The sequence below is a fragment of the Nelumbo lutea genome, chromosome 7 (assembly GCF_056320005.1).
Source record: "Nelumbo lutea isolate HS-2025 chromosome 7, American lotus-T2T, whole genome shotgun sequence".
Classification (NCBI taxonomy): Eukaryota; Viridiplantae; Streptophyta; class Magnoliopsida; order Proteales; family Nelumbonaceae; genus Nelumbo; species Nelumbo lutea.
Window position 1 is genome coordinate 6,927,335 of NC_142690.1, and position 25,991 is coordinate 6,953,325.

Below are 25,991 nucleotides of genomic sequence, written 5' to 3' on the forward strand. Positions count from 1 at the left end.
GTTCCACGCCAGTATTAAATTTATAGGCCTTATTGTAAAAGATGTGGGCTCCATATATTCACTACTGGCATGGAACTTTATCATTGTTCTACAGCCCACTCACTTTGCCCATTGTAAGTCACATAGACGCCACTGGCCCACTGCAAGTCATGGGGCGCTGATGAGTTGTTGAGATAAGAAAGAAGACAATAAACCCTGAGTGAAAGAAAACTATTAAATAGAGCTTTTAAGACAATATGGCATTAATTTTTTTATTTCTTTTATTTTTGTTTTAAATTAATTTTAAATGCAATTTTGGGTCAAATAGTGGTTCAAGACAAAAACAGAACTGGTGGCACGACCAATTTCTGGACTGAACTGTTTGACTGTCTGAACTTTGCGAGGTGGGCCCAATATGGATAGCTTATACGTTATGTTTGGTTAAAATCTAAAAAAGCCTAAATATGCTGTTGTTACAGCTAAAAATTAACTTCCCAATAGAACTTCTTTTTGTAGCTTCTTCACAAAGGGTCAATGAAAACAGCTCAATCCAAACGAGCCTTCTAACTAAGAAACAACCCTTGGAAAGCATGTGCTTGCCACCCACATAAAGATAAAACAAGTCCAAGTTCTGTCAGCGAATAGAAATCCCAGTTCTTTACTCCCTCTAGAGCGCTTAGGCAAGAGGACTTTTATTTCCCTACCTTTTCCTTTTTTATGAAGAGGTTAAGCCAACAACAGTTCAAAAAGTTCATGCTGAGGGGACAGTTCTGGCATTTAATTAATTAAATCATAATTGTCATGTTATTACTCACCTCGTTTTTTGCATATGACTCCTATCTCTTCTTAAGAGCAAACATTAATGAAGGTTTGTAGATTGTTGAAGTTTTAAAATTGTATGAAAGAGCCTTACAGGTGAATTTCTCTAAATATCAGAAATTTATTTCAATCCTAAGCTCCATATCTTAGGCAGCAAAAACTAGTTTCAAGAGCATAGGAACCAAAAATGTAAGTAAACACTCCATTATCTTGGAATTCATTCTTACGATAAAATCGGAATGATCGATTAGATTTTCTTCAAAAACCGTTGATTTTCATCTACAAACCGTTGACCCGGACAATTAACTCGACCTGGCAGTACGGTCGCGGAGGTATGGATCGAGCACCTCCCGGCATACCATACCAATGTACTCGTGGGGTTTTAGGGTTTGACCGATGTCGACGACCACATCGGATGGGGAGATCATCTTCATCTTAGTGACCCAACGGTCGATAATGTCAAGCCGGAGGTCGAACTCTCCGATCATGCAGAGCGGAATATCACTGCCGAATGGCTTGCAGTTGTCCAGCTTCCGTTCGATGAGGTAAGTTTCAATGCCGCCCTTCGCTAGCGCCTCAGCAGCCAAGCCACCTGTCGAGCCTCCCCCAATAACGGCTACTCAGAGGTTTCGACCAGAGAGTTTGGGGCTGGATTTGCTAGCTAAGATACGGAATCTGCGGGGATTTGGTTTGGATGAGAGAAATTTAGTTAGGGAGAGGGAATGGTGATTCTCTAATGTAGTTTTCTGGAGGCCAACGAAGCTATTAAGGGTAGCGCGTCGGAAATGGGTGGTTTTCTGGTCACAATTGGCGGTGGTGGTGGAAAATGGGGAGTTGATGGCAGTAGAGGACGCCATCCTTGCTGGCCTCTGGCCTCGTATCTGAAGTCTGTCTGAACTCTGAACAGAGTAAGTTCAAACTTTTTTTTTTTTTTTTTTTTTTTTGTTAGAATGAACTGATCATTCGACCTGGTAACCGGACCCTGATTAGTTCGGTTTCTGGGTCGGTTTTAAAAACCATGTTCCTGAATGACCATTCTGTCCCTCGGGAATAAAATTTTATTTCTGTTGATTTTAATTTTCATTTTCATTTCTGTCTTAGCCAAATAAATTATACTATAGAAATGAACCATTCCAATTCCGATTCCGAAAGATTTTGATTTCCATTCTAAAAATTTCGATTTTTGTGACTTGCCATAAGGCATATTAACATGCTTATATGCAGCTTGTGAGTTTCTGTCTATTTGGAGAAAAAAAAATTAATCTATACTCCCTTTATTTGGATATGCTTCATCTCTCTATCTGCCTAATGGTTATTGGCTCAATGTTCCAGAATTTGAAGAAATACAAAGGGAGGAAGCTCTACAACTACCACCAAAGCCTCCTCAGAAAAGAAGTTGGAGGGGCAGTATAGTAGCACCTTTTACTGGGAACAATATGCTGGTATTGTACAGCTGTCCGGCCAACAATTCAAGCAATTATTTTGTACAAGTACTACATAATGAAGTTCTAGTTCCAATGCCGGTAAGCTCTAGTCGGAGAAATATTCAATCGATTTTTACTTGAACTTAGTATCTTACTATTATATTCTTGATTTTCTGTTTTGATTTTCCAATGGAGCTAAAGTGTTTTTTGTTGCCTGTGCCGACTTGTACAGGATGATCTCTCTATAGAGGAGAGGAGGCTAGTTGTGAAACTCAAGAATATATTCAGAATGTCGGGGCAGCTAATTCTATGCTTTGTAAGCTCCATAGTTCTTATTCAAAAAGAATAGTCGTGTTGGCGTAAAGAGGAGAGACAAAACTGGCTTATTTGGTAGAAGGGACTCGTTGTATTTGCATTGATGGTGGGAGTAGCTATTGTATTTATGTTGTTATTTTTATCAAGATGCCCGCTGTATATTCAGGCATTTTGTTATTTTTTATATTTGTTTAATGGTGGGAGTAGCTGAAACACCATTTGGTAGCAAGAAATAGTTGTATTTGCATAGATGGAAATGCCAAACATCCAGAAAATTGTTTTTTTATTTGCGTCTTTCAAAACAAATGAATTGAGTGCAAAGTGGGTGTGTAAATCTTGAACCACTTTTGCACTCTACAAATTTGTATTCGCACTCCAACCAAACACAGCCTTTGTTACAATTTAATCTGAAATCGTACAATTTTTAAGCTCCATTTGTTTGCTGCTGCCGTGAAAGTGCCTGAACCTCAAAAAAAAAAAGAAAAAAGAAAAAAGAAAAGAAAAAAACAGAAATTCTATCATATGACAGTGAGCCGTTTTCCTCACAATCACCAAAATCATGGTTTTCAAAACTGGACCAGACTGGATGGTTGGACCAGAAAAGCCGGGAACCGGTCAGGTTTTGTTTTACCCTAGAACCGTTATTTCACCAAAAACTATTGATTTGGTCAACAACCGCTGACCCGGGCAGTCAAACCATTCGAACCATCTAACGATTTGGCTGTTTCTTTTTTTTTATTTTTTTATTTTTTGTTAGAACGAACCATCCATTTGATTCAAAAGGTCAAACTGTTCGACCCAAGATCCAGACCCTTGAACGGTTCGTTATCCAGTTCAATTTTAAAAACCTTGACCAAAACAAGTATAACGGCAAGGCAAAGACCCTTTTCAATCTCTTGTTTTTATTTCTTTACAAATTTATATCTATATAAAACTCCGGATGCCTCGAAACAATTATTCCAAACAATATTGTAAATAGATCTACATATATTATCAAAATTTAATAAATCTACATATATTATCAAAATTTGATAGCAAAACATGACTGATCCACAAGCAAAGCCCTAAAATCAATCAGTGTCCCTAATACGATTTGATTAATGAACCAAATCCTCAAAATCACAGCAAATTCAACCCAGCACCACATACCACATCTCAACTATCACATATCACAGGAATCAATGCAGCTAAAAAAGGATAATCAAAATCTGTTGTAATTGAAAATCAGAGCAAGAAAGATATATTTAAGTCAATTTATGAAAACTCAGAATATATTCAAGTCTTACAGAATCAGAAATTCCAACTAATATTTTCTCAAAATTCGAAGAAGGCTTATCTGGGCTTGAGTCAACTTAGGCCAACACCTAAAGACGTTCCATTCACATGTCGCGTGGTAGCCACGTGCATGGTGGGTCCCATGAAAACCAACCAAACAAACAAAAGAAAAAAAAAAAAAAAAATAGACATCAAAAACCTACTTTTTAGCAAATGCCAAGTTCTATGTTCCCTCTCGGTCTTCTTCCTCTTGTCTGATAAATTTGAAAGGTTGGTGAGTAGATTACGTAGATAAACACCTTCCACGAATCAGGTTTCAAACATTGAACTTCTGAATTTGCACAACGTGGCAGAGATCTATCTACCGCGTAAAGAAACCTTTGAATTGGTCAAATGTTCACTTTCAATTTACATCATTCGTAGTTAATATTTATTTAGTCCAGTTTGTTTTTCTTTTGGTCATTTATATGTATTTTTTTTATTTTTTGAGTAAGTGAGATAATAACCATTTTACCCTTAAAAAAAGACAAAATTGGAAAGAATAATATTATCCTATTATGTGTGCACAACTTTTTCTCCAAATGGAAAAATTATCTAAGGCCCTGTTTGCTTTTCAGTAAGTTATTTATTTGGGTAAATGCAAATTATTTGGGTAAGTTTTTCCTGGGAAACACTTACTCGGATATGTGTATTTATTCATGTTCTTTTATTTCTTAGGTAAATAATGTAATGACCATTTTAGTCATAAAAATCTATTATTAAAAGGGGCATTTTTGTCCCATTCAAGTGTTAGAAATTTTCCTCCTAGGTGGAAAAGTTATTTACCCACCTAGGAGATGGGTATCACTAGTGATACCAAGGAAAATAAACTTTCCCTAGTCCTCATATTAATCTGAAAAATAAACATGGGATTCTTGGTCAATAGGAACCAAAATCCCATTGACCAACTTTCCCCCCTCTCAAAATCCAAAAAATGAACGCCCTCTAAGTGATACCCAGGAAAGTAACTTTGTTATATATGAATCCCAAGAAAATAACTTTGTTACATATGCATACCCAGGAAAGTAGCTTTTCCCATTGAATAACTTTCCCATGAACAAGGCTTTAATATATAAAAAGAAGGGCTTATAATTGATACATGATAAATGTTATGAGGCAGAATTTTTTTTTCATAACTAGGAGTCTCTAAGGTGGACCTTTCTGGATTCCCGATTGAATTTATGGAAAATTCCGATTAGTACCTTATACTTTGGGCCTAGTGCCACTTTGGTCCCCAAACTTTAAAATGCAACAATTCAGTACCCGAACTTTCAAAACATGACAATCTAGTACCTGTTATTAACTAACTATTAGTCAACTGTTAAGTGGCATATGAAAAAGACATTAATGCCCTTTGAGTGTCATCTAATTTTCTTTATCAACCATCCAAACATTGACAAAAAATTAGTAGTCTCGTATCCTTGCCTTTTCTATTCAATAAAGTTGGGGTCACCAGAATAGTTGATTAACAACTAATTAACGATAAGTACTGGATTGTCACGTTTTAAAAGTTTGGATACTCAATTATCGCATTTTAAAGTTTGGGGACCAAAACGGCACTAGGCCCAAAGTACAAGGTACTAATTGAGAATTTTCCCTTGAATTTATACATGTTAGATTCTTAGATAATAAACAAGCCCACTTATACACATTTACGTGTTAATCAATGGGTTAATTATGTTGAAAATTAAACATAATATACAAAATACAATAAATGTGGTGCCACTACTTTGAGATGAATCAAACCTTATGCAACGTAAAAGAGTATATATTACTGAGAAGGCAAAGTTAACTTTAGAGGTTTAAATTCAAAAGATGCTTTCATTCGCATATGATGAGATGAGACTACAAGTCAAATTTCCTTTTAGGGGGCATTCTTTTTTGGGATTTTGAGAGGGGAAAGTTGGTCAATAGGATTTTGGTTCCCATTGATCAAGAATTTTATGTTGGACCAGGAAAAATTTATTTTCCTAGGTACCATCTCCTAGGTGAACAAATAACTTCCTCACTTAAGGAGAAAGTTACCAACACTTGAATGGGACAAAAAATATATTTTTATGATTAAAATGACCATTGCCTTATTTACCTACTAAATAAAAGAACATAGATAAATTGCAAATGCAATTACCCGGATAAATAATTTGCTAAAAAGCAAGCGGGGCCTTAATGTAATTAATTATGATGCCATACCAACCAATGGATTTCTTAATCTTGTTTGATGAGTTTTTTTTTTTCAGAAATTTTGTTTGGTGAGTTAAATTGTTTATATAACGCACGCTCACTCGTAAAGTCTGCATTCTTCGTCATCTTTGTTCAGAGCGAGAGGGAAGACAACCGAGCTGAAGCGTGAAGGGAAAATGGCGGTCGGAATTACAGAAGTGAAGATAGTGAAGCCTCGAACAGACAAGAGAGAGTACAGGAGGATCGTCCTCCCAAACTCTCTCGAAGTCCTCCTCATCAGTGATCCCGATACCGATAAGGTATATTTACTAATCAGAATTCAGAAATGGGTCTTCTGCACTTGCTTTTCCTAATTTGATTTCTCCATTAAACTGCTGTTGTTTCTATCTTTGAGAATTAAAAGTTCCTTTGATTGAATTTTGATGCATATAGGCTTTCCGTTTTGGCAATTTTTGTTGTAGAATTGGTGGTTTGAGGTTTGTTGGCCTTAAAATGCAGTTTTATTTGTATGTTAATTTGGATTTTTATTTTTGATTTTGCATCCGTAGTTGCTCTCTCAAATCTTCATATTCTTCCACCATTTTTTTTTTTTGGTATTGAATTACACGCCTTCTCTCCCATTGGGGCCGTAGTTCATTTTTTTTTGGCATAGTATAACATTTTTTCAACAACTATCAAATAACTCTTCTCCAAATGGTGATTTCTGGAATTATTCAGTTTAAATACTACCGAGCCATCACTCGGTATTTTTCCACTGCTGAAAGGTATGACATTTAGGACGTGATTGTCGCAATTTTGTTACCCAACTCAGCTGATTGTCGGATCAAGCAACCCATTTGAACTGTTGAGCTGGGTAACACATCATCACACTAAAACTCAATTTTCAGATAATCAGATCAAGCATTGACCCAGATAAGGAAGAGCTTCATATGCCATATGTTCAATAGGGGTTGAATAAGAGGTCAAACTGATATATTTGTATATAAATGTATGTAATAATTATAAATAAATTATAATTAGATTATAATTTATTTAAAATATATAATTATATTCTTCTATAATATATATATATATATATATATTTTTTAGTTCTAATTTATTGTATTGGGATAAAAAGCCTTTGGCACTTTGAGACAAAACGTCACGTGTCTACGGGTTTTGACAGAATATTAACAGATGTTAATGGTAAGGGTAGAGTTAGTCAATTGTCAGAGACATTAAGAGTAGCATTAGTCAAATTTCAAACAGTAAGGGTACAGTTAGTCAATTAACTAAACCATAAGGGTAGTTTAAGAAATTTATCCTTAGAATTTTTGGAGACCGGACAAGGGTGATTGTGTTCACACGCATATGTTATATGATAAGCAATTCACACGCATATGACAAACAGTTGTGTGTTTACACGATAACACCTACGAACCACACACGTGAACGAGTCAGTCTGGTCTGAAGACTCTGAACCACAAACACAGGGGCCATTAAGGCATTAACGACCAAAGCTGAAATTTCAAAATTGTTGCCTTTTTAATGTGCATACCTGGGCTGCGTTGCACAGGGTGATGGTCATGCCCATGGCACCATGTGACCACTGCACCAACTTGTCCCTTGGGTTGCCTTCACTGGATTGGTAATTGCCGGTGTGGGGAAATCTGTTCTTCATCTTGTACCTGATTGTGTCCTTAACATCCTTAGCATCTTTCCCAGAGATAGGAAAGCGGAGCACACGTGAAGGATCCCAGGAAGGCCATGGGCTGCACCCCAGTACCTAGTAGGCTAGTACCGTGCCATCTATACGTCAATGGGCAAGCTGTGGTATCGAATGCCCCAGCTCGTCCACCGGCCAACACAGCCTCAACCACTGGCATGAGAAGGTTTTTGGCAAGTACTTCCCCAAGATGGCTGTTTATGAACAAGGCCTTGCACAGAAAACCGGATCGACCACAGTGAAGATCATAGGACATACCAAAACCACCTTAGGTCCACTAGGAAGAGCTCTGTCTTGCACCACCTGAACATTGGTGATCGGCCTGGTACCGTTTAGTATGCAACCTTGTCTACTAGCCTACTTGGCACTGGCCTATTTACTAAGTACTAACCTGTTCAACGGGTGTTAGCAATAGAAGTTAATTAATTAGTATCAAATTCATTTCCAACAAGGATGTTTCGGAAGGGAGAAGGGAGTGTTGCTGTTCCGCCAATTAGGGGTGAGAAAAAAATTGAAAAACCGAACTGACCGAAAAATCGATTAATCGAATCGGTCGGTTCGGTGTTTTTAAAAACTGAAGGTACGAGTTTGGTTTCGGTTAACCAATTTAAAAAACCAGTGGTTAACCGAACTGATTGATATATATATATTTTCTATATATTTATGTATATTATATATATTTTATATATTATAAATTAATAAATACATATTATATATATAAATATATATTTATATATTATTTAAAATATAATATTATATATATATATTTATGATTTTTTATTATATATTTATATATTTTTTTAATAAATATTATAAAGTTAAAAAAACCAAAAAATTGACAGACTAAACTATCGGTTAATCAAACTGGTCAACCAATTTATCGATTGGTTTCAATTCGATTCTGGTTACCGGTTTTCCAAAAACTAGTACTACCGGTTCGGTTCTCAAAAAAGGCCCACGGTTCGGGTAGCACCCCTACTGCCACTGCGTCGAGATTGGGAGGGTACTGTTATGGGCCCGCGCGTAGGATCTCGTCACGGGTCGGTCCACCGGGAGAGACTCCTATCTTCCCTTGCCCTTGCCCTTGCGTACAGACCCTATTGTGGCAATCGCGTGGGTGATTTGTCCAAGAGATCACCCGAACTCTCCTAACACCTTTCTTGGTTGAAAACTGAATACCTTTATTTCAATTCGTAGCTCCTTAAATAGAGTAGTTGGCGGCGAGTTGGCGAGCAGAGCTGACGTGGTAAGATAAGTGCGGACCCATCCCGATGAGCTGCCGTGTGGGTCCCGCCCTACTGTTGCTACCGGCAGCGCGCGCGTCTCATAGTGTTGCTGCCGTGTGGTGCGTGCTGCTGTGCGGTACTGCCGGGCGGTGCATGCTGCTGTGCGGCCTGCTGTGCATGCCGCTGCCTATGACTGCACCGTAGTGTGCTATCAGGCAGTGTGTCCATAACATCACACCCCTCTTGGACTACGACCTTGTCTTCAAGCTCGAGTTCGGGGTAGGCGTTGTGAAGATCAGTCCAAGGGATCCAGGTGGCCTCAACTTATGGTAATCCGTCCCATTCTACTAGAACCTCGAAGGTACCCTAATTGATGCGCGACCGTACAAGAGCCCGAGGTAGGAGGATGGGTCTGCCGTCCTTTAGAGGTGGTAGAGGAGGCACTTAGTCCGGCGGAGTCCCAGTAAAAGGCTTCAGGAGGGACACATGGAAGATGTCATGGATTCTGCTGTGCTCTGGTAGCTCGAGTTGAGAAGCAACCTTCCCGATCTGCTTGAGAACCTTAAAGGGCCCGTAAAATTTTGGGGCCAGCTTGGGGGGTCCTCGACGCCTAAGGGAGAGCTTCCGGTAGGGTTGGAGCCTCAGCCAAACGAATTGTCCCGGCTCGAAGGTGACTTCGCGGTGGTGCTGATCGTAGGCGTGCTTCATGCGCGCCTGTGCCTGCTGTAGGCGCAAGGAGACTTCGTCCAGGAGGGCGTCACGATCTTGGAGGCTGCGATCGACTTCTTCTAGCTGTGTTGTGCCTGGCTCGTACGATAGGAGACGGGGAGGGTCTCGGCCATATACCACCCGGAAGGGAGTCATGCCAAGGGAGGAGTGGTAGGACGTGTTATAACAGTATTCGATCCACGGAAGGCACTCCACCCAGCACCTGGGCTGGTCTCCCACAAGGCAGCGGAGGTACATCTCTATTGTCCGGTTCACCACCTCTGTTTGGCCGTCTGTCTGTGGATGGTAGGCGAAGGAGAAGGCGAGGTCTGTTCCCTGCAGTCGAAAGAGCTCCTTCCAGAAGGCGCTGGTGAAGATCGGGTCCCTGTCACTTACAATGGACTCAGGTAGCCCATGTAATCGGAAGATATGGCCGAAGAAGGCGTGGGCCACTGAGACCGCACTATAGGGGTGAGATAAGGGAAGGAAGTGGGCATACTTTGAGAAGCGGTCCACAACTACAAATATCACCGATTTCCCTCCCACCTTGGGTAAGCCTTCGATGAAATCCATGGAAATATCTGCCCAGATCTCAGTGGGGAGGGCGAGGGGTTGGAGAAGGCCTGCTGGGTGCAAGTTTTCCCACTTCTGCTGCTAGCACGTTGAACAGTTCTGGATGAAGTCCCATACCGAAGCCTTTATGCCCCGCCATTGGAAATCTGCATGGATGCGGTGCAGTGTTTTCTGGATACCCTCATGCGTGGCGTTGTGTATGCTGGAGATAACGGAGGGAATTAAGGGGAAGTCGGTTGGAAGATAAATTATGCCTTTGTATAGTACCAACCCGTCCTGTGTGCTCCAATTGGAGTTGGTCGTTCCCGCCTGTATTGTCCTGAGCAGATCACTCCATTCGGGTGACTGTGGCAGTTCATTCCGAATGTCTTCCAGTAGGGAGGCTCGGGGCTATGAGATTGCATGGAGTAGCATGTCGTCGTCGCAACGGGACAGGGCATCTGCGGCACGGTTCAAGGCCCTCGCCTTGTAGTCTACCCAAAAGTTGAATCCAAGGAGTTTGCTGACCCAATGCTGTTGTGGTGAGGTGGTGAGTCACTGTTCCAGCAGATATTTGAGGCTGTAATGGTCCGTCTTGACTATGAAGGATCTGCCCCACAGGTACGGCCTCCAGTGCTACACTGCCTTAGCTAGGCCAATAAGTTCTCGTTCGTAGGCGGGAACTTAATGTGGTGGTCAGCCAGCTTGCGGCTGAAAAAGGCGATTGGGTGCCCTTGTTGCTGTAGTATCGCACCTATGCCGGTGTTGGAGGCGTCACACTCCACTGTGAACTCAAGATCAAAGTTGGGCAACTATAGAACTGGTGTGGAGGAGAGGGCTTCTCTTAATTTTACAAAGGCTGCTTCAGCTGTACCGTCCCAGAGGAAGGCGTTTTTCTTGAGCAGCAGGGCTGCCAGTAGTCCATAATTGTGAATGAACTTGCGGTAGTAGTCGGTCAGCCCTAGGAAACCACGGAGGGCCTTGGCAGATTGCGGTCTGGGCCATTCTTTGATGGTTTGAATCTTGGAGTCATCCACAGTGACCCCTTGATCGCTAATCACATGTCCTAAGTAAAGGACCCTGCATTCCCCAAAGGAGCATTTTGACTGTTTGAGGAAGAGCTGATGTTGCTGCAGGAGTTCAAGAACAATTCGCAAATGTTGCACGTGCTCTACCCAAGATTTGCTATAGACTAGGATGTCATCGAAAAATACCAAGACAAATCTGCGGAGATGGGAGTGAAACACCTCGTTCATCAGGGCTTGGAATGTGGATGGCGCGTTGCTAAGACCGAAGGGCATGACCAAGAACTCGAAGTGGCCATGGTGTGTTCTGAAGGTCGTTTTCTCTACATCTTCTGGGGTCATTCAGACGTGGAAGTATCCTGATCGAAGGTCTAGCTTGGAGAAATACTGTGCTCCATGGAGTTCGTCTAACAGCTCATCTACGACTGGGATGGGAAACTTATCTTTGACCGTCTGGCTGTTAAGTTCTCTGTAATCCACACAGAATCTCCAAGTCCCGTCTTGCTTGGGCACCAAGAGAACTGGGGAGGAGAAGGGGGAGCGGCTGGGGCGGATGATCCCTTGTTGTAACATGTCTGTGCATTGCCTTTCTATTTCATCTTTCTGTCGATATGGGTAGCAGTAGAGCCTGAAAACAACGAGATCTGATCCGATTATCAGAGGGATTCAGTGGTCGCAAGCTCTAGGAGGGGGAAGCCCCTTGGGCTCCTTGAATACTGCAAAGAAGTCCGTAAGGAGCCTTTCCATATCTGTTGAGCGTGAGTCCCTACCTTGGAGTGTATGTAGTTGCGCCCTTCTGGTTCCCCGCCATGTGACTGGTTTGCCATCCAAGTGGAAGGTCATGGTCAGGGCGGCGAAGTCCCATAGAATTGGTCCAAGCGTGATCAACCATTTAACACCTAGGACGATGCCAAATTCGTCCAAGGATAGCACGAATAAATATGCTTGGAAGGACTCTGTTCCGACCTGAATTCTGGTGTCTTTGCAAATTCCGGGCCTGTGAACTCTTTCCCCGTTTGCCACGGCCACCTGTAATTGTGGTCTTCTTTCCATGGGCAGTTCTAACTTGCGGGCCGCCTGTTCGCTAATGAAGTTGTGGGTGCTACCCGAGTCTATCAGAATACGGACTGGTCGTCCTGCTATCAATGCTCTCAGTTGCATGGAGGGAGATTTCTGGTTCTGACGTTGCAAGTTCGTCCTCTTCCTCTTCGGGTTCTTCTACTAGAAGACAGAACAACTTCTTACACTTGTGGATGGCGGAGTACAGGTCATCGCAGTTGAAGCACTTCCCTCTTGCGCGCCATTCTGCCATCTCGGCTCGGGTCAGCCGCCTAATGGGGGGTGCAGACCTGCTACTTCCTATGCTTGATGCTGATCTAGAGGGGTTGCCCGCAAGCAGCCTTGGTTCTCTGTTGGTGATCAAAGAGGGAGTCACTCCTGCTGTCTTCGAAGGCGTCCATGTTGCTGTCGGCCGTCCTATACTGAAGCCCCCGTGGGAGATCTGCATCTTCCTTTCGAAGGCGTGTGCGAGGTTTATAGCTGTGACTAGATTAGGGGGGTGCTGCATCTCGACGTCCACCTTTAGGGGTTCCACCAGCCCTGCTGTGAACATATCGACTTGCTGGTCTGGGCGTACCGAGGCTGCTCTGGCGAGAAGAGTTTGGAACTGGCACTGATAATCCGCCACAGTCCCGGTCTGCTTGAGGTTGATCAGTTCGCCTAGCGGGGGTCCAAACCGGAGGAGGCAATAGGATTTGAGTTGTTCCCAACTAAGCCCGGGTTCTTCCTGCTCTAGATGGTAGAACCAGAGCTATGCCTCTTTTGTGAGGTGGAAAGCGGCCAGACTGACCTTGTCTCTGTCATCGGTGCGCTAGTTGCGGAAGAACTGTTCGCAGCGGTGCAACCATCCCAGTGGGTCTCCAGCGCCGTTGTAGGATTGAAATTCTAGCCGGCTGTTAAGTTCGCTAGGCGTTTCTGCCCAGTCCGGTCTGCGGCTATTGTTGGTGGCGGTTCCTTCTGAGTTTCTTTCCCTATTGGCTAAGAATGTCTCCAGCAAGCGTCGAAGCTCCCGGACATCATCCTTGACCTCACGTACCTCCATGTTGGTCTCTGCAAGTTTGTGCTCCAGTTCGTCGACCTTGGAAGACAGAGGCTCTTGTTCCCCCATGATGGTAGGCTCTGATACCAAAATGTTATGGGCCCGCGCGTAGGATCTCATCAAGGGTCGGTCCACCGGGAGAGACTCCTGTCTTCCCTTGCCCTTGCCCTTGCGTACAGACTCTATTGTGGCAATCGCGTGGGTGATTTGTCCAAGAGATCACCCGAACTCTCCTAACACCTTTCTTGGTTGAAAACTGAATGCCTTTATTTTAATTTGTAGCTCCTTAAATAGGAAATTACAAAAGGAAATTCCTAATTATCTACTCCTAATGGTAACACAACTCTTAGTTAAGATAAGGATAAGGGATGAGGAATGGAGTAGCTGGCGGCGAGTTGGCGAGCAGAGCTGACGTGGTAAGATAAGTGCGGACCCACCTTGATGAGCTGTCGTGTGGGTCCCGCCCTACTGCTGTTGTTGCCGGCAACGCGTGCGTCTCACAATGTTACTACCGTGCGGTGTGTGCTACTGCCGTGCGGTGCGTGTTGCATGCTGCTGCCGTGCGGTGCATGTTGCGCGCTGCTGGGCGGTGCGTGTTGCTGTGCGGTACTGCCGGGCGGTCCATGCTACTGTGCGGCCTACAGTGTGTGCCGCTGCCTATGACTGTGCCATAGTGTGCTGCCGGGCGGTGTGTCCATAACAAGTACAGAGCGTTAGAGCAAATCGAGAGAACGCGGGTAGGCTACAGAGCGCTGTTGGGAGTGCCCCTGGTTTGACTTGAAATAGATTAGTCGCCATTTGGAGAAGGGTAGCGATTGTCTAAAGGTGAGATTCATGGTGGAGCGAGATGATCCTAATGATCCTGCCCATACCGAAATGATCCTACCCAGCAATCGTCAGTGGCCAACTCTTCCAACTTTTCTCGGTGGTTGTATGGTTGGGAGAACGAAGGGGGGAAGGGGCGAGTGAAGAAGATCTCCGCCACTGCTTGAAGTTGTAGCAACGATAATGATTTTGATTGATGAACATCAGACTGGACCTGGGCGACGAATACTAGACTAAATATGATGAAAAACGGGAGCTTCCAATTTGACTTAAGGCCAAAACAGACATTTCAGCAATATTTTAATGACAATGATAAATTTTTGAAATAATAGGGATAGTATTAGGCAATAATCAAACATTAGGGATAGAGTTAGTCAATTTCCTAAGTCTTAGGGGTAGTTTAAGAAATTTGTTTTTAAAAAGTCGGTTTATAACTTTGATTCAATTTGGTTGAAATTTTCAACGGAACCAAATCAAAAACCGAATTTTTGTTATTTAATTAAGTATATTAAACATTTAATGTTTTATTTGATGCTTTATGCTAATTAATTATTATACTTCCCAATGACCAATTTGGCAATTCTCCATTGGACTTTAGACCCATTCTAACTTTTAATTAATAATAGTTAATTAAATTCTACACTAATAATTAATTGTTTATTAATAATTAATTGTTTGTGAATATTAATGGCTAATTCGCCAATTTTCATTGGCATAGGGCTTTGGGCTTATTCTAATTTTTAATTAATAATATTTAATTAAAACCTAGAATAATTATTAATTATTCACTAATCATTAATTGTTTTTGAATAATGGCCAATTCGCCAATTCCCCAATTCCCCAATTCCCCATTCGCATATGACTTTAAGCTTATTCTAGTTTTAATTAAAAATAACTAATTAATTAAAATCATTGGGCTTTGGGGCCATTCTAATTTTTAATTAATATAATATAATTAATTAAAATAATTGGATTTTGGGGCCATTTTAACTTTAATTAATAATACTTATTAATTATTAATTATTCATTAGCTGTTGACGGTTTATCATTTATGTGGAATGAGGGTCCAACCGAACCAAACCGAAACGAATTCAATTAGGATCCTTTTGGTTCTAAAATCTAGTTCAACTTGATTCAATTAAAAAAAAAAAAAAATCAAACTAAATAATCAGTTAAGTCTTCAGTTCTAGCTGAACTGACCAATTTTACACTCCTACCAATGGATACGGGACCTTGCAACCCGAGATTTAGATAGAGCTTGCTAATTATATAGTTTGTTTTTTTCCTCTTAATATATTTCTTCACTTAAAAAAAAAAAAACTCTGGACTGGTTTATATAATGGTTCAATTAAGTTGAATGAGAAAGTATGGAATAGGGTATTAGATTGAACTTCCATTCGATTTTTTTTTTTTTTTTTTGTGGAGCTATATAATGGGGATAGTTTATTGAGTTTAATTACAATTAAGTACGATAAAAACTATTATATATATAGTATAATTTTATATAAATTCAAAAATATATTATATACAATTACCTGAGGTTTATAGTGATTAAATTTAATATTTTGTGCTTAATATTAAATTTAATATTTTATTTTTTGCCATTTTAAGCGCAATGGTTTTTTGCCAATTAAATCCGAAATCATATCGGATTTCGGATTCAATGGTTTGATAATCGGATCGGATCGAATTTAGCTGGATCCGATCTGAACCCCATCCGTTTACAGCCCTACTGGGGGGATTGCGATCTGAATCCGGACTCTAGGGAGACGACGACGACGACTGAAGTTTGAAGTGTTTTCTTCACCGGCGACGACGACTGATGTTCGAAACCTCTTCTTCAGCGACGTGGTTCATGTATCATCCTCATCCGCACCGCTGGCACCGGCGTCATATTCTTCCACCCCACCGTGATATTAAGTTGCTGCGCTTCCCTCTCCTACTGCCCCTCACCGTCCCCTCCTCTTCTTTGTCCTTCACTACCAACCTTTCCATCTCTCTGTACTCTCTGATCACATCTCTCAACAAATAATGCCTCGCCGAAGCCGCAACCAGCGCGCTAATCGTCCACACCACTCCCAACTTCTATCCTCCCTCTTCGTCTTCACCGTTGAAGTCTACGCTCCCCATCTCTGCCGTTGCCTCCCCCATCGTCTGTGGTCCAATGGTCTGGACCTTAAAGATTACGCAGCTCTTCAAGGTTTTCCCGAACTCTTCTCTCCATCTCACAACCACGTCCTTGTGTAAACGGAGATCCCCGGCTCGAAGTATGATCTCAAGCCCTCTGATACTGTCGAATCCGCGAAGGATTTCGGTCAGAGAGTTCTGGTTTCGGGGCTGGATTGGAACTCGTCTCAGGAGAGTCTTGCAATGTCTGGAGTATAAACTTGAGCAGGTGGAATAGGAAGCTGCACTCACCAGTTTCGGTGGAGAATCTGGAGATGACGCGGTCGACCTTTACCACTAGGTTGTCAGCTTGCGGGACGAGGGAGTTGAAGCGCTTGAACACGGCTCGGATAACTGGTTGAAGATGAGAAGAATGATGGTGTCGAGGTTCGGTCGAAGACATCAGCTTTCGTGATTGGATGCATCTCTATTCTGTATAGTTTATGCTATTTTTTTTTTTGATAAGCGTGTATGCTTCTTCTTCTTCACCTTAATGTGCATTATTTTAATGCCATTATTCTTCCAATGACGACGTGTTTGTTTTTGTTGAGAAGAAGTCAAACAAGTTTTATATATCTTAATAATTTCTGTGTTTTCCTGCAATTTTCTACATTTTCCTGCAATTTTCTGCATTTTCTTGAACTTTTCTATTTTTATCAAATTTCTGCATTTTTTTGCAAAATTTCTTTATGCAATTTTCTGTAATAGTGGATGGTGTTAAAAACAATTTTTAAGGAAAAAATGAAGTAATAGTAATTTAGCAAAACCTTATGTATATTTTTATTTTTCTTGCATAATCCATACAAAATAGTAGAAAAAATAACTTTTTTTCTTAATTATTGAGCTTCAAACTTATTTCTTTTTTTATATTGCTTAAGTACATAAATCAAGTAATTAGCATGAAATCAATAACCAAGTTAAAAAAGCAATTTCAAATTTGAATAGATCGAGATAACCAAAGGCTCATATTCGGTGCTTTAACAAATCTACATTAAATTAATAAAAAAAGAGAAGAACCTGATAACCCATGGAGAGGAGCAATGGTTTCTTACCTTTATAGAAGACACTCCATGTTATTTAGGCCTTGGGGAAAAATAAGATAAATAAACTATTTGATATAAGTGATTTTATAATTGAAGTAAATGTTTTTGTGCTTCAAAAAATATATGTTTTCAAAGAAAAATAGGCATTTGATTAATTATGTGCATGGGTGATGTTTTGAAACTTAAGTTATTGAATTTTGGGTGGAGGAGGGACTATGGTTGAATAATATTAGGAAACTTTAATAATACAACAGTGTAGGAAATGTTTTGGTGGGGATGAATTCAATTGGTGATTTGTGAGTGATAAAAATGAATAAAAAAGGAATCTAGAATTTAATTTCTAAAAGTTTCTTCCTTAAATAAATTTAGAGATATTAATAAGGAATTGGAGACTGGATGTAAGGATGGGATTTAATTGGGGCATCCTTCCTTAATTGCCACTATGAGACTTTATGATGGGAAACAAAGATACCTAATTTAAAAGCTTTAGTAAATTCTTTATTTTTAATATTTCACATGTGTGAAGGAGACTAGGGGAGACTTTGTGTGAGGCCTGTGGTGAGAGATCCTAGCCTCCACACTCTCCTCTTTCTATTATTTTTATAGGTATGTAGATTGACCCGACTGTATCTGCTCGGAAGGAAAAAAAAAACATTTTTCTCCCTTAATTGGGAAAATCTGCCATGTGGAAGTCATAAGAAGGATAAAAAAAAAACTTGGGAAAATATATGATACTGGAAAGACATGGTACTGAAGAAATGACGGAGGAATTGTGATGGGGTTATTTTCAGCCCCCATTGGAATGGAAAATTCCACTACAGCTGAATTGAAAGCAGTGGCATATAGGATACAAAAAGCTAAGGAGATGGGGGTGAGAAAGCTGGTTGTGGAAGAATATAAAAAAAAAAAAGAGAAGGCTGGTTGTGGAAGGTGATTCCAAAGTGGTTACCAGTTGGCTAAAGCAAAATGAAAGAATACCCTGGCTCTTCAGAAATGACATCAAGAAGATTAAAAGCCAATCCAAGGACATGCAGTTGCCAATTCAGTGAACTCCAAGAGCAGCAAATGGATTTGCAGACCAGCTAGCTAAACAAGGGGTAAATAGGGATCAATGTTTTTGGGTTCAGTTGTAAGAATGAAAAATCATTCTGATGGTTGACATGTTAAGTATAGTGGGGTAGCCGAGGCTACTTGTAATCTGTAATTTCTGTAACTCTCTGTAGTGGACCATTTCCCTGCCACTAGGGGAGTTAGACAAGGGGACCCCCTTTCCCCATTTCTCTTTACTTTGATAGCAGAGGTGTTGGGGAAATTAATAGAGGGCAGATTCGAGGAACCTAGTGAGAGGGTGGAGGGTTGGAAGAGATAGGTTACCACTACACATCAACAGTTTGCTGATGACACAATCCTATTCTGTGAAGGGGTGTGAGGTGGGTCAGAATTTTCAAGAGGGTAGTGCAGTTATATGAAAGAATGTCAAATATGAAGGTTAATTTTGGTAAGAGTTGTGTGGTAGGGATGAACATGGAAGGAGAGATGAAGGATAGGGCTGAGATTTTGGGTTGTGATGTGTCATAGTGGCCTATGATATACTTGGAGATGCCTTTAGGGGATAATACGAAGAATAACAGTTTTTGGAACCTATTAATTAATAGGTTCATGAAAAGGCTTGCCTCTTGGAAGAAGAATTATTTATCTCTGGGTGGCAGAATCACTCTGATCAAGTCTACATTGGCTATCTTGCTGGTGTATTACTTATCTGTGTTTAGAATCCCATGAAAAATAAGTAGAGTGCTGGAAAAGTTGATGAGAGATTTTCTATGGGAGCTAGGGGAGGAAAGGAAAGATCATAGAGTGAGTTGGGAGTTAGTCTCCAAGTGTAGAGATGAGGGTGGATTGGGATTAGGCAATATCCGAAAGAAAAATGAAGCCTTGTTGGGCAAATGGCTGTGGAGGTTTGGAGGGGATAGGGATAAACTATGGACCAAGGTAATCTTGTACATTCATGGACAGGCAGATGATGGCTGAGACTCTGGGATTGTAGCAAGAACTAACATGGCCTCTCCTTGGAAATCCATACATGCCACTCTTCATTCTTTTCTGCAATACATCAGGTATGATCTTTGCTCTGGGAATCGGGTTAAATTTTGGGAACATTTGTGGGTGGGGGATGTACCTCTGAAAGACCAAATTCCCTCTTTATTCTTCCTCTCCCATTTCAAAGGGAAGTGTGTATCTGATCTTTTAGTTCCTTCTGAGTCAAATTTTGGGTATGATTGGGATTTGGGGCTTAGGAGAGGCCTTAAGGAGTCAGAATTGGGAACTGTTGTGGACTTTAATTCAGATTTTGAATGGGCTGGCTTTGGACCCATAAAAAAGGAATAGTAGAATTTGGACTTTGTCCCCTTCTGGGGTTACTCTTGTCCTTCTTTCTTTAAGTCCTTGGTACAACAAACCAACAATTCTGTTCAGTCTTTCCTAGTCAAAGAAATTTGGGGTGAGCCGATACCTCCAAGGATTGGAGCTTTCTGTCGGGAGGCATTCCTGGAAAGATGCAACACATGTGATTTACTCCAAAAGAAAAGGCCAAATTGGTGCTTATCCCCAAAGTGTTGCACCCTCTGCAAGGCTAATGGTGAAAGCTCCTACCACTTACTAATTTCATGCCCTTTTGTTTCTGATATATGGGAATGGTTTATTTCTTTATTTGGTTGCAGGTGGACCCCTCCTCTAGATATACGAAGCTTGCTTGCCACGTCTTTCCTTAGATGGCCTAAGAAAAGGGGAAGGATTATGTGGAGGTGTGTGAGGGCTGCCATTTGCTGGACTATATGGGAAGAAAGGAACTCCAGGACCTTTTCTGATAAGGAAAGGTGCAAAGAAGGTATCATTGAGGTAATTATGGTTAGGGTGGTGCATTGGCTGAAGTCTCTGAATATATTTACTGATGTCTCTACAGCTATGCTTCTGAATAGCTGGTTGAAAGTGGCAAATTCACCTCCTTTCTCATCAGTTTCCTCTCCCTTACGGTCTCCACCAGGCCCAGGGTGTGTCAAATTAAATTTTGATGGCAGTAGTGAAGGTAATCCTGGGCCCTCGGGTGTTGGTGGGGTGTTCAGAGATGAGAATGGTAAGGTGATTGCTTTGTTATCAGGCCCATTGGTAATGTTGACTCTCTAAGAGCTGAGATATGTGCCTTAATGGAAGGCTTAAGGAAGACAAAGGAGCTGAGTATTCATAGACTAATTGTGGAAGGAGACTCAAAGCTGGTTTTAAGCTGGTTACAGAAGGACAATGGACTGTGGAAATATGCAAATGAGAGAAGGGATGCTAAATGGCTAACTAGAGGGTTAGAGGTTCAGTTTCAATGGTTGAAGAGGACTGCAAATGCTTTTGCAGATACGTTAGCGAAACAAGGGGTGGGAAGGGAACAGATGTTTTGGGCTGTATTGTAATTTTCTGTTCTTTTTTCTTTTTCGGAAGAGTTAAGCCTCCTTACCTCTTCTTGGATTGTCATAATATTATTGTCCATTAATAAATTGATTCTGTTATTGATAAAAAAAAAAGATCTTGGACCAATCAAAGCACCCTTATGAATTTTGATGAATACCACTTGATTGGTCACCTCTTTTATGATACCACTTGATTGGTATCATAACCAAACTTCTCCCTTAAGATGCACTTTTGAACATACTGGTTGACATGATCCATATCTGCTACATGGCAGTCACAAGATTAGTCAATCATTGTTTTCTCTTAAAAAGAGTTTTTGGGTATACAGATTAATCTGACCCGATTGTGGCATTTGAAATTGAGGAAATGCAAAAATTCATTTAGGGTCCATTTGGTTTGCAAGAATTTTAGAATCTTGCCATTTGGTTGGGTGGGAATCCCATTCATGGCAGAATGGCATTTCCCCATTTGAGGAAGTAACTATTCTGGCCTGCCCCCTTGGGAATGAGAATCTCATTACAGCCAGCCAAAAATAATAAGATGTGACAGCCGATGCTACTCTCTCTTTCCTTCCATCTCTGTTGGCACCCCCTCCAACAGCTGAAGCTTCAAACTTCGGAGAGGTAAGTCACTGTTAGTTAATTCCAGTTTTGGCTTCCAGATGAACCAAACAACATCAATTGGAATCTGATTTCAAATATTGTTTGAGCCAAACAAGTAGGGGAATAGGTGATTGTGATTTTAATTCCAACCGGAAACCAAACGGACCCTATGGTGGCGTTTGATAAATCTGAAAAGTTAAAAAGATATTATTTGTGTTGGATCAAACCTTCAGCATTTGAAATTCCCTGATTTTACTATCTTACCCCTAGAATAGACTATTTGGTAAAAATTATAAAAAAGTTAAAAATAATTTATTAAATATCAAAATAATATTGAAAAATACAAATAAATTCCAATGAAAAAGTAATAAAATAGTTAATAATTAATACAAAATGTAATATGTAATAATTAATACAAATTTAAATATTTAATATTTAATACATATAAAAAATATAACAAATTAAAAATAAATTATTAAAAATTAAAATATGTAATAATGAGTCTTGTCAGCAGATTAAGGATGTAAACTTGATAACAACTGCCTCGATCAACTCTGCTCCAAAAGATGAGGAACTAGAGTGTTGGGAGGTTGACTTAAGCATAAACAAAAGAAATAAAAAATAGGCCCATAGGCCATAAGAAGGCCCACTACAGTTTTCTTTAAAAATAAAACTAAGGCACATTTGGCCCAATCTCTTTACGGTATTTATATATATATGTGTGTGTGTGTGTGTGTATTACATGTAATATAAGTATTGTTTTATGTTTTATTTCAATTATTAATTTTTTTATTTATAAAAATGCTAAAAATTGGGATTTGAGGCCAAAAAGGTTTTCATTTGGCAAAAGTAGTGGGGCAAGGTGCATTGGGATGTGTTTGTATTCAGTCGAATTGAGAAGAAAGAAGAAAGAGAGGAGAGAAGAAGAAAAAGAAGAAGGAGGAAGAAGAACGGTGTCGAACTGAGAAGTCCAAAAGTCCAACCTAGTCGACCATTCATTTAGAATTGATAAAACATGTATACAAAGACAGAAATGCCCCCGTCTATGTAGGAGACATACGAAGACTAAATTACCCCTGTTTAGTTGACTCTAACACTCCCCCCTCAAGCTAGGGAGTATATATCATATAATCCCAACTTGTTACATGTATAGCTCACTCTTCCCGAACTTAACCCTTTTGTGAATAGATCTGCCCATTGATCACCTGTTCTCATATGCTCTGTTCTTATCACACCATTGATGACCTTTTCCCTTACAAAGTGACAATCTACCTCTATGTGTTTAGTTCTCTCGTGAAACACTGGATTGGATGAGACGTGAATTGTAGCTTGGTTGTCATAGTATAGCTGCATGGGTTTTCTTATTGAGAGCCCAATTTCCTGCAATAGATTCTTGAACCACACTAGTTCACATGCAGTGTGTGCCATGGCCCTGTATTTTGCTTTTGCACTGCTCCTAGCTACCATAGTCTGCTTCTTGCTCTTCCATGTCACAAGGTTTTCTCCAAGAAAGGTGCAATAACCTGTAGTGGATCTTTTGTCTGATACAGAGCCAGCCCAGTCTGTGTTAGTGTATCCAACTATTTCAGGATCACCTCCTTGCTTGTACAATAACCCACGACCTGGAGCCCCCTTCAAATACCATACAATCCTAAGAACTGCATCCCAGTGAGGTACCCGAGGACTCTGCATAAACTGGCTTACCACACTGACAACAAATGAGATATCAGGCCTAGTGATAGTTAGATAATTAAATTTCCCCACTAGCCTTCTATACCTACTAGGATTATCAAACAATTCATCTGTGTCACTTCCCAACTTCACATTCAATTCCATGGGAGTTTCAGCTGGTTTAGCACCTAGTAACCTTGTTTCTTCCAATAGGTCAAGGACATATTTCCGTTGATAGAGGTTTATTCCTTACTTTGATATAGCAACTTCTATACCCAGGAAATACTTCAACTTCCCAAGATCTTTTGTCTAAAATTGATCTTGAAGGAAAGTCTTCAATCTATCAATCCCAACTCTATCACTGCCGATTATGACTATGTCATCCACATAAACTACTAGCAAGATCTTCTCGACCACAGAGTCATAGCTAAATACTGAATGGTCAACTTGACATTGTCTCTTTCCAAATCCCTTCACTACTTCACTAAATTTTCCAAACCAAGCACGAAGAGACTGTTTAAGCCCATAGATCGCTTTCTTGAGCTTATACGCCTTACCATCCTCCCCCTAAGCAACAAAACCAGGTGGTTGCTCTATGTACACTTCCTTTAGGAGATCAACCATGGAGAAAAGGCATTTTTAATATCAAGTTGAAATAGAGGCCAATCATGCATGACAACTAAGGAAATCAACACACGTACTGAGCCAATCTTTGCAACTGGAGAAAAGGTTTTGACATAGTCTACACCATAAAGTTGAGTGTACCCTTTCGCAACTAAACGGGCTTTTAGACGTTCCACTCTCCCATTTAGTAGATACTTAACAACATACACCCATTTACAACCGACAACATGCTTACCTGGGGGAAGATTGGTGAGTTCCCATGTATGATTGTGATGAAGAGCAGAGAGTTCCTCTTCCATATCTTGTCGCCACCGTAGCGAGGTAAGAGCCTCCTGAACATCCTTAGGTATGGATATAGAGGACAGCAGGGTAATAAACTTGCGATGGGAAGTAGAAAGGTTAGATACAAAAACATAATTGAATATGGGATGTAGCGTGCAACTAAACGGTCTCTGTTGATGAGTATACACTTGACGAATTGGTGGTTTTTCAGTATTCTCCTGCATTGGGAGAGGTGGAGACTTAGGCATAATGGGAACTGCCGGAAGGGAAGTATCAACCGGAAGAGGAAGAGGAACCTTTGTAGGTGAAGGAGAGATATCAGAACTCGAGTATGGCACCGATTAAAAAAATGTAACATCAGGACAAACAAAGGATTTCCGAGTAATAGGATTGTAGCATTTATACCCTTTCTGGGTCTTAGAGTAGCCAAGGAAGAGACATTTAATGGAGCGAGCATCCAACTTGTCTAAACCAGGACCAAGATTCTGAACAAAGCACACACACCCGAAGATCCTGGGAGGCAGAGGATATGGAGACAAAGTGGGAAATAAGATGGAGAACGGAGAACGACCATCAAGAATGAACGTGGGCATGCGATTAATAAGAAAACAAGCAGTAAGTATTGCATTACTCCAGAACTGTTTAGGAACATTCATATGATGAAGAGACCAAGCTGTTTCAAGTTGGTGTCGGTTCTTCCTCTCGGCCACCCCATTTTGCTAAGGGGTGTGGGCACAAGATGTTTGATGAATAATACCATGTTGTTCCAAGTATTGCTGAAACGAAGAAAGAAAATACTCTCTGCCATTGTCAGAACGGAGAATTTTAAGTGAAACACCAAATTGTGTATGCACTTCAACATGAAATTTTTGGAAGATGGAAAATAATTTACTTCTTTCTTTCATTAAATAAAGCCATGTCATTATTGAACAGTCATCAACAAAGATAACAAAATATTTGTAACCACTGTACGAGTCAATTTTAATTGGACCCCAAACATCTGAATGAACTAACTCAAAAGGACTCAACATACGACTACCAACTCTAGGACGGAAGGAAACCCGATGGTGTTTCCCATACTGACACGATTCACACTGTAAAGACGACAAATGACTCAATGACAAAACAAGAAGCTTGAGAGCTTTAAGAGATGGATGGCCGAGTCTACAATGCCACTGAAGAGGAGTCAAGGAGGTTTGAAGTGTAACTGTAGAGCCGCCACCGTCAAGATAATACAATCCGCTAGCTTCATGCCCTTCACCAATCTTCTTCCCTGTCGTTAGATCCTGAAAAACACAAGAGAAAGGGTAAAACGCGATAGAAGAATTTAGGAATTTGGTGAGTTTACTAACAAACATAAGATTAAAAGGAAACTTGGGAACATATAAAACAGACGATAAAGAAAGAGATTTCGTGGTCACATTACCAACACCGTAAATGGGGGAAGTAGATCCATTGGCAAGGGTAACATTATTTGATGTAGAAATTGGTGAAAGAGAGGAAAACACACTTGGAGTCCTGGTCATGTGATCAGAGGCTCCAGAGTCAATTATCCAGGGTGAGGGTTTGGATGCTAGGCAAGTTATACCTGAATGAGCGAGGGTGGCGGTGTTCTGATGTGAAGTGGCCTGAAGGAATCTCTCATACTCCTCTCTTGGAATACTCATCATCTCCTTTCCAGAATTAGTTGTGACTGTAGAAGATACTGGACCAACTGGTTCAGTATCACTAACTTCACTACCACCAACAGCTGCATTGATTAGCCCATGTGGATGGTGGGCAATGCAGATCATAGCAGAAGTTAACTGTGTGCCCTTCTCTCCCACAATGTGTGCACTTCCTAGTTGTGCTCCCCCTTCCTCTGTCACGGCCTTCCCTAGAATCACAACCTCCTCCACTACTACGACCACCCATAGGATTACCACGTCCTCCCTTAACTGTACGACCACCTCCTCTGTGCCCATAAGAACCACCTTGAG

The 25,991-nt window shown here is 40.7% G+C and overlaps 1 protein-coding gene, 1 long non-coding RNA gene and 1 pseudogene across 3 annotated transcripts in view; 2 read left to right on the top strand and 1 right to left on the bottom strand.

Moving 5' to 3' along the window:
* The first annotated feature begins 853 nt into the window (after positions 1-853).
* On the top strand, positions 854-2,820 carry LOC148844874 (uncharacterized). The gene is made up of 3 exons (XR_016102382.1): positions 854-1,706; positions 2,131-2,321; positions 2,455-2,820. It is a non-coding gene; the product is annotated as an uncharacterized LOC148844874 (long non-coding RNA).
* A 3,310-nt stretch (positions 2,821-6,130) lies between these two features.
* LOC148844875 (insulin-degrading enzyme-like 1, peroxisomal) overlaps positions 6,131-25,991 on the top strand; it is a 134,018-nt gene continuing 114,157 nt past the window's right edge. The window contains exon 1 of one of the 2 annotated variants that reach the window (XM_088955746.1): positions 6,131-6,331. In XM_088955746.1, coding sequence (XP_088811872.1) covers positions 6,209-6,331 — 123 coding nt within the window. In that variant the 5' untranslated portion in view covers positions 6,131-6,208. Of the gene's footprint in view, positions 6,332-16,585; positions 16,725-25,991 lie in introns of those variants that run through there. The other variant, XM_088955748.1, reaches the window with a different exon arrangement.
* LOC148844876 (F-box protein AUF2-like) lies at positions 16,012-16,776 on the bottom strand (annotated as a pseudogene).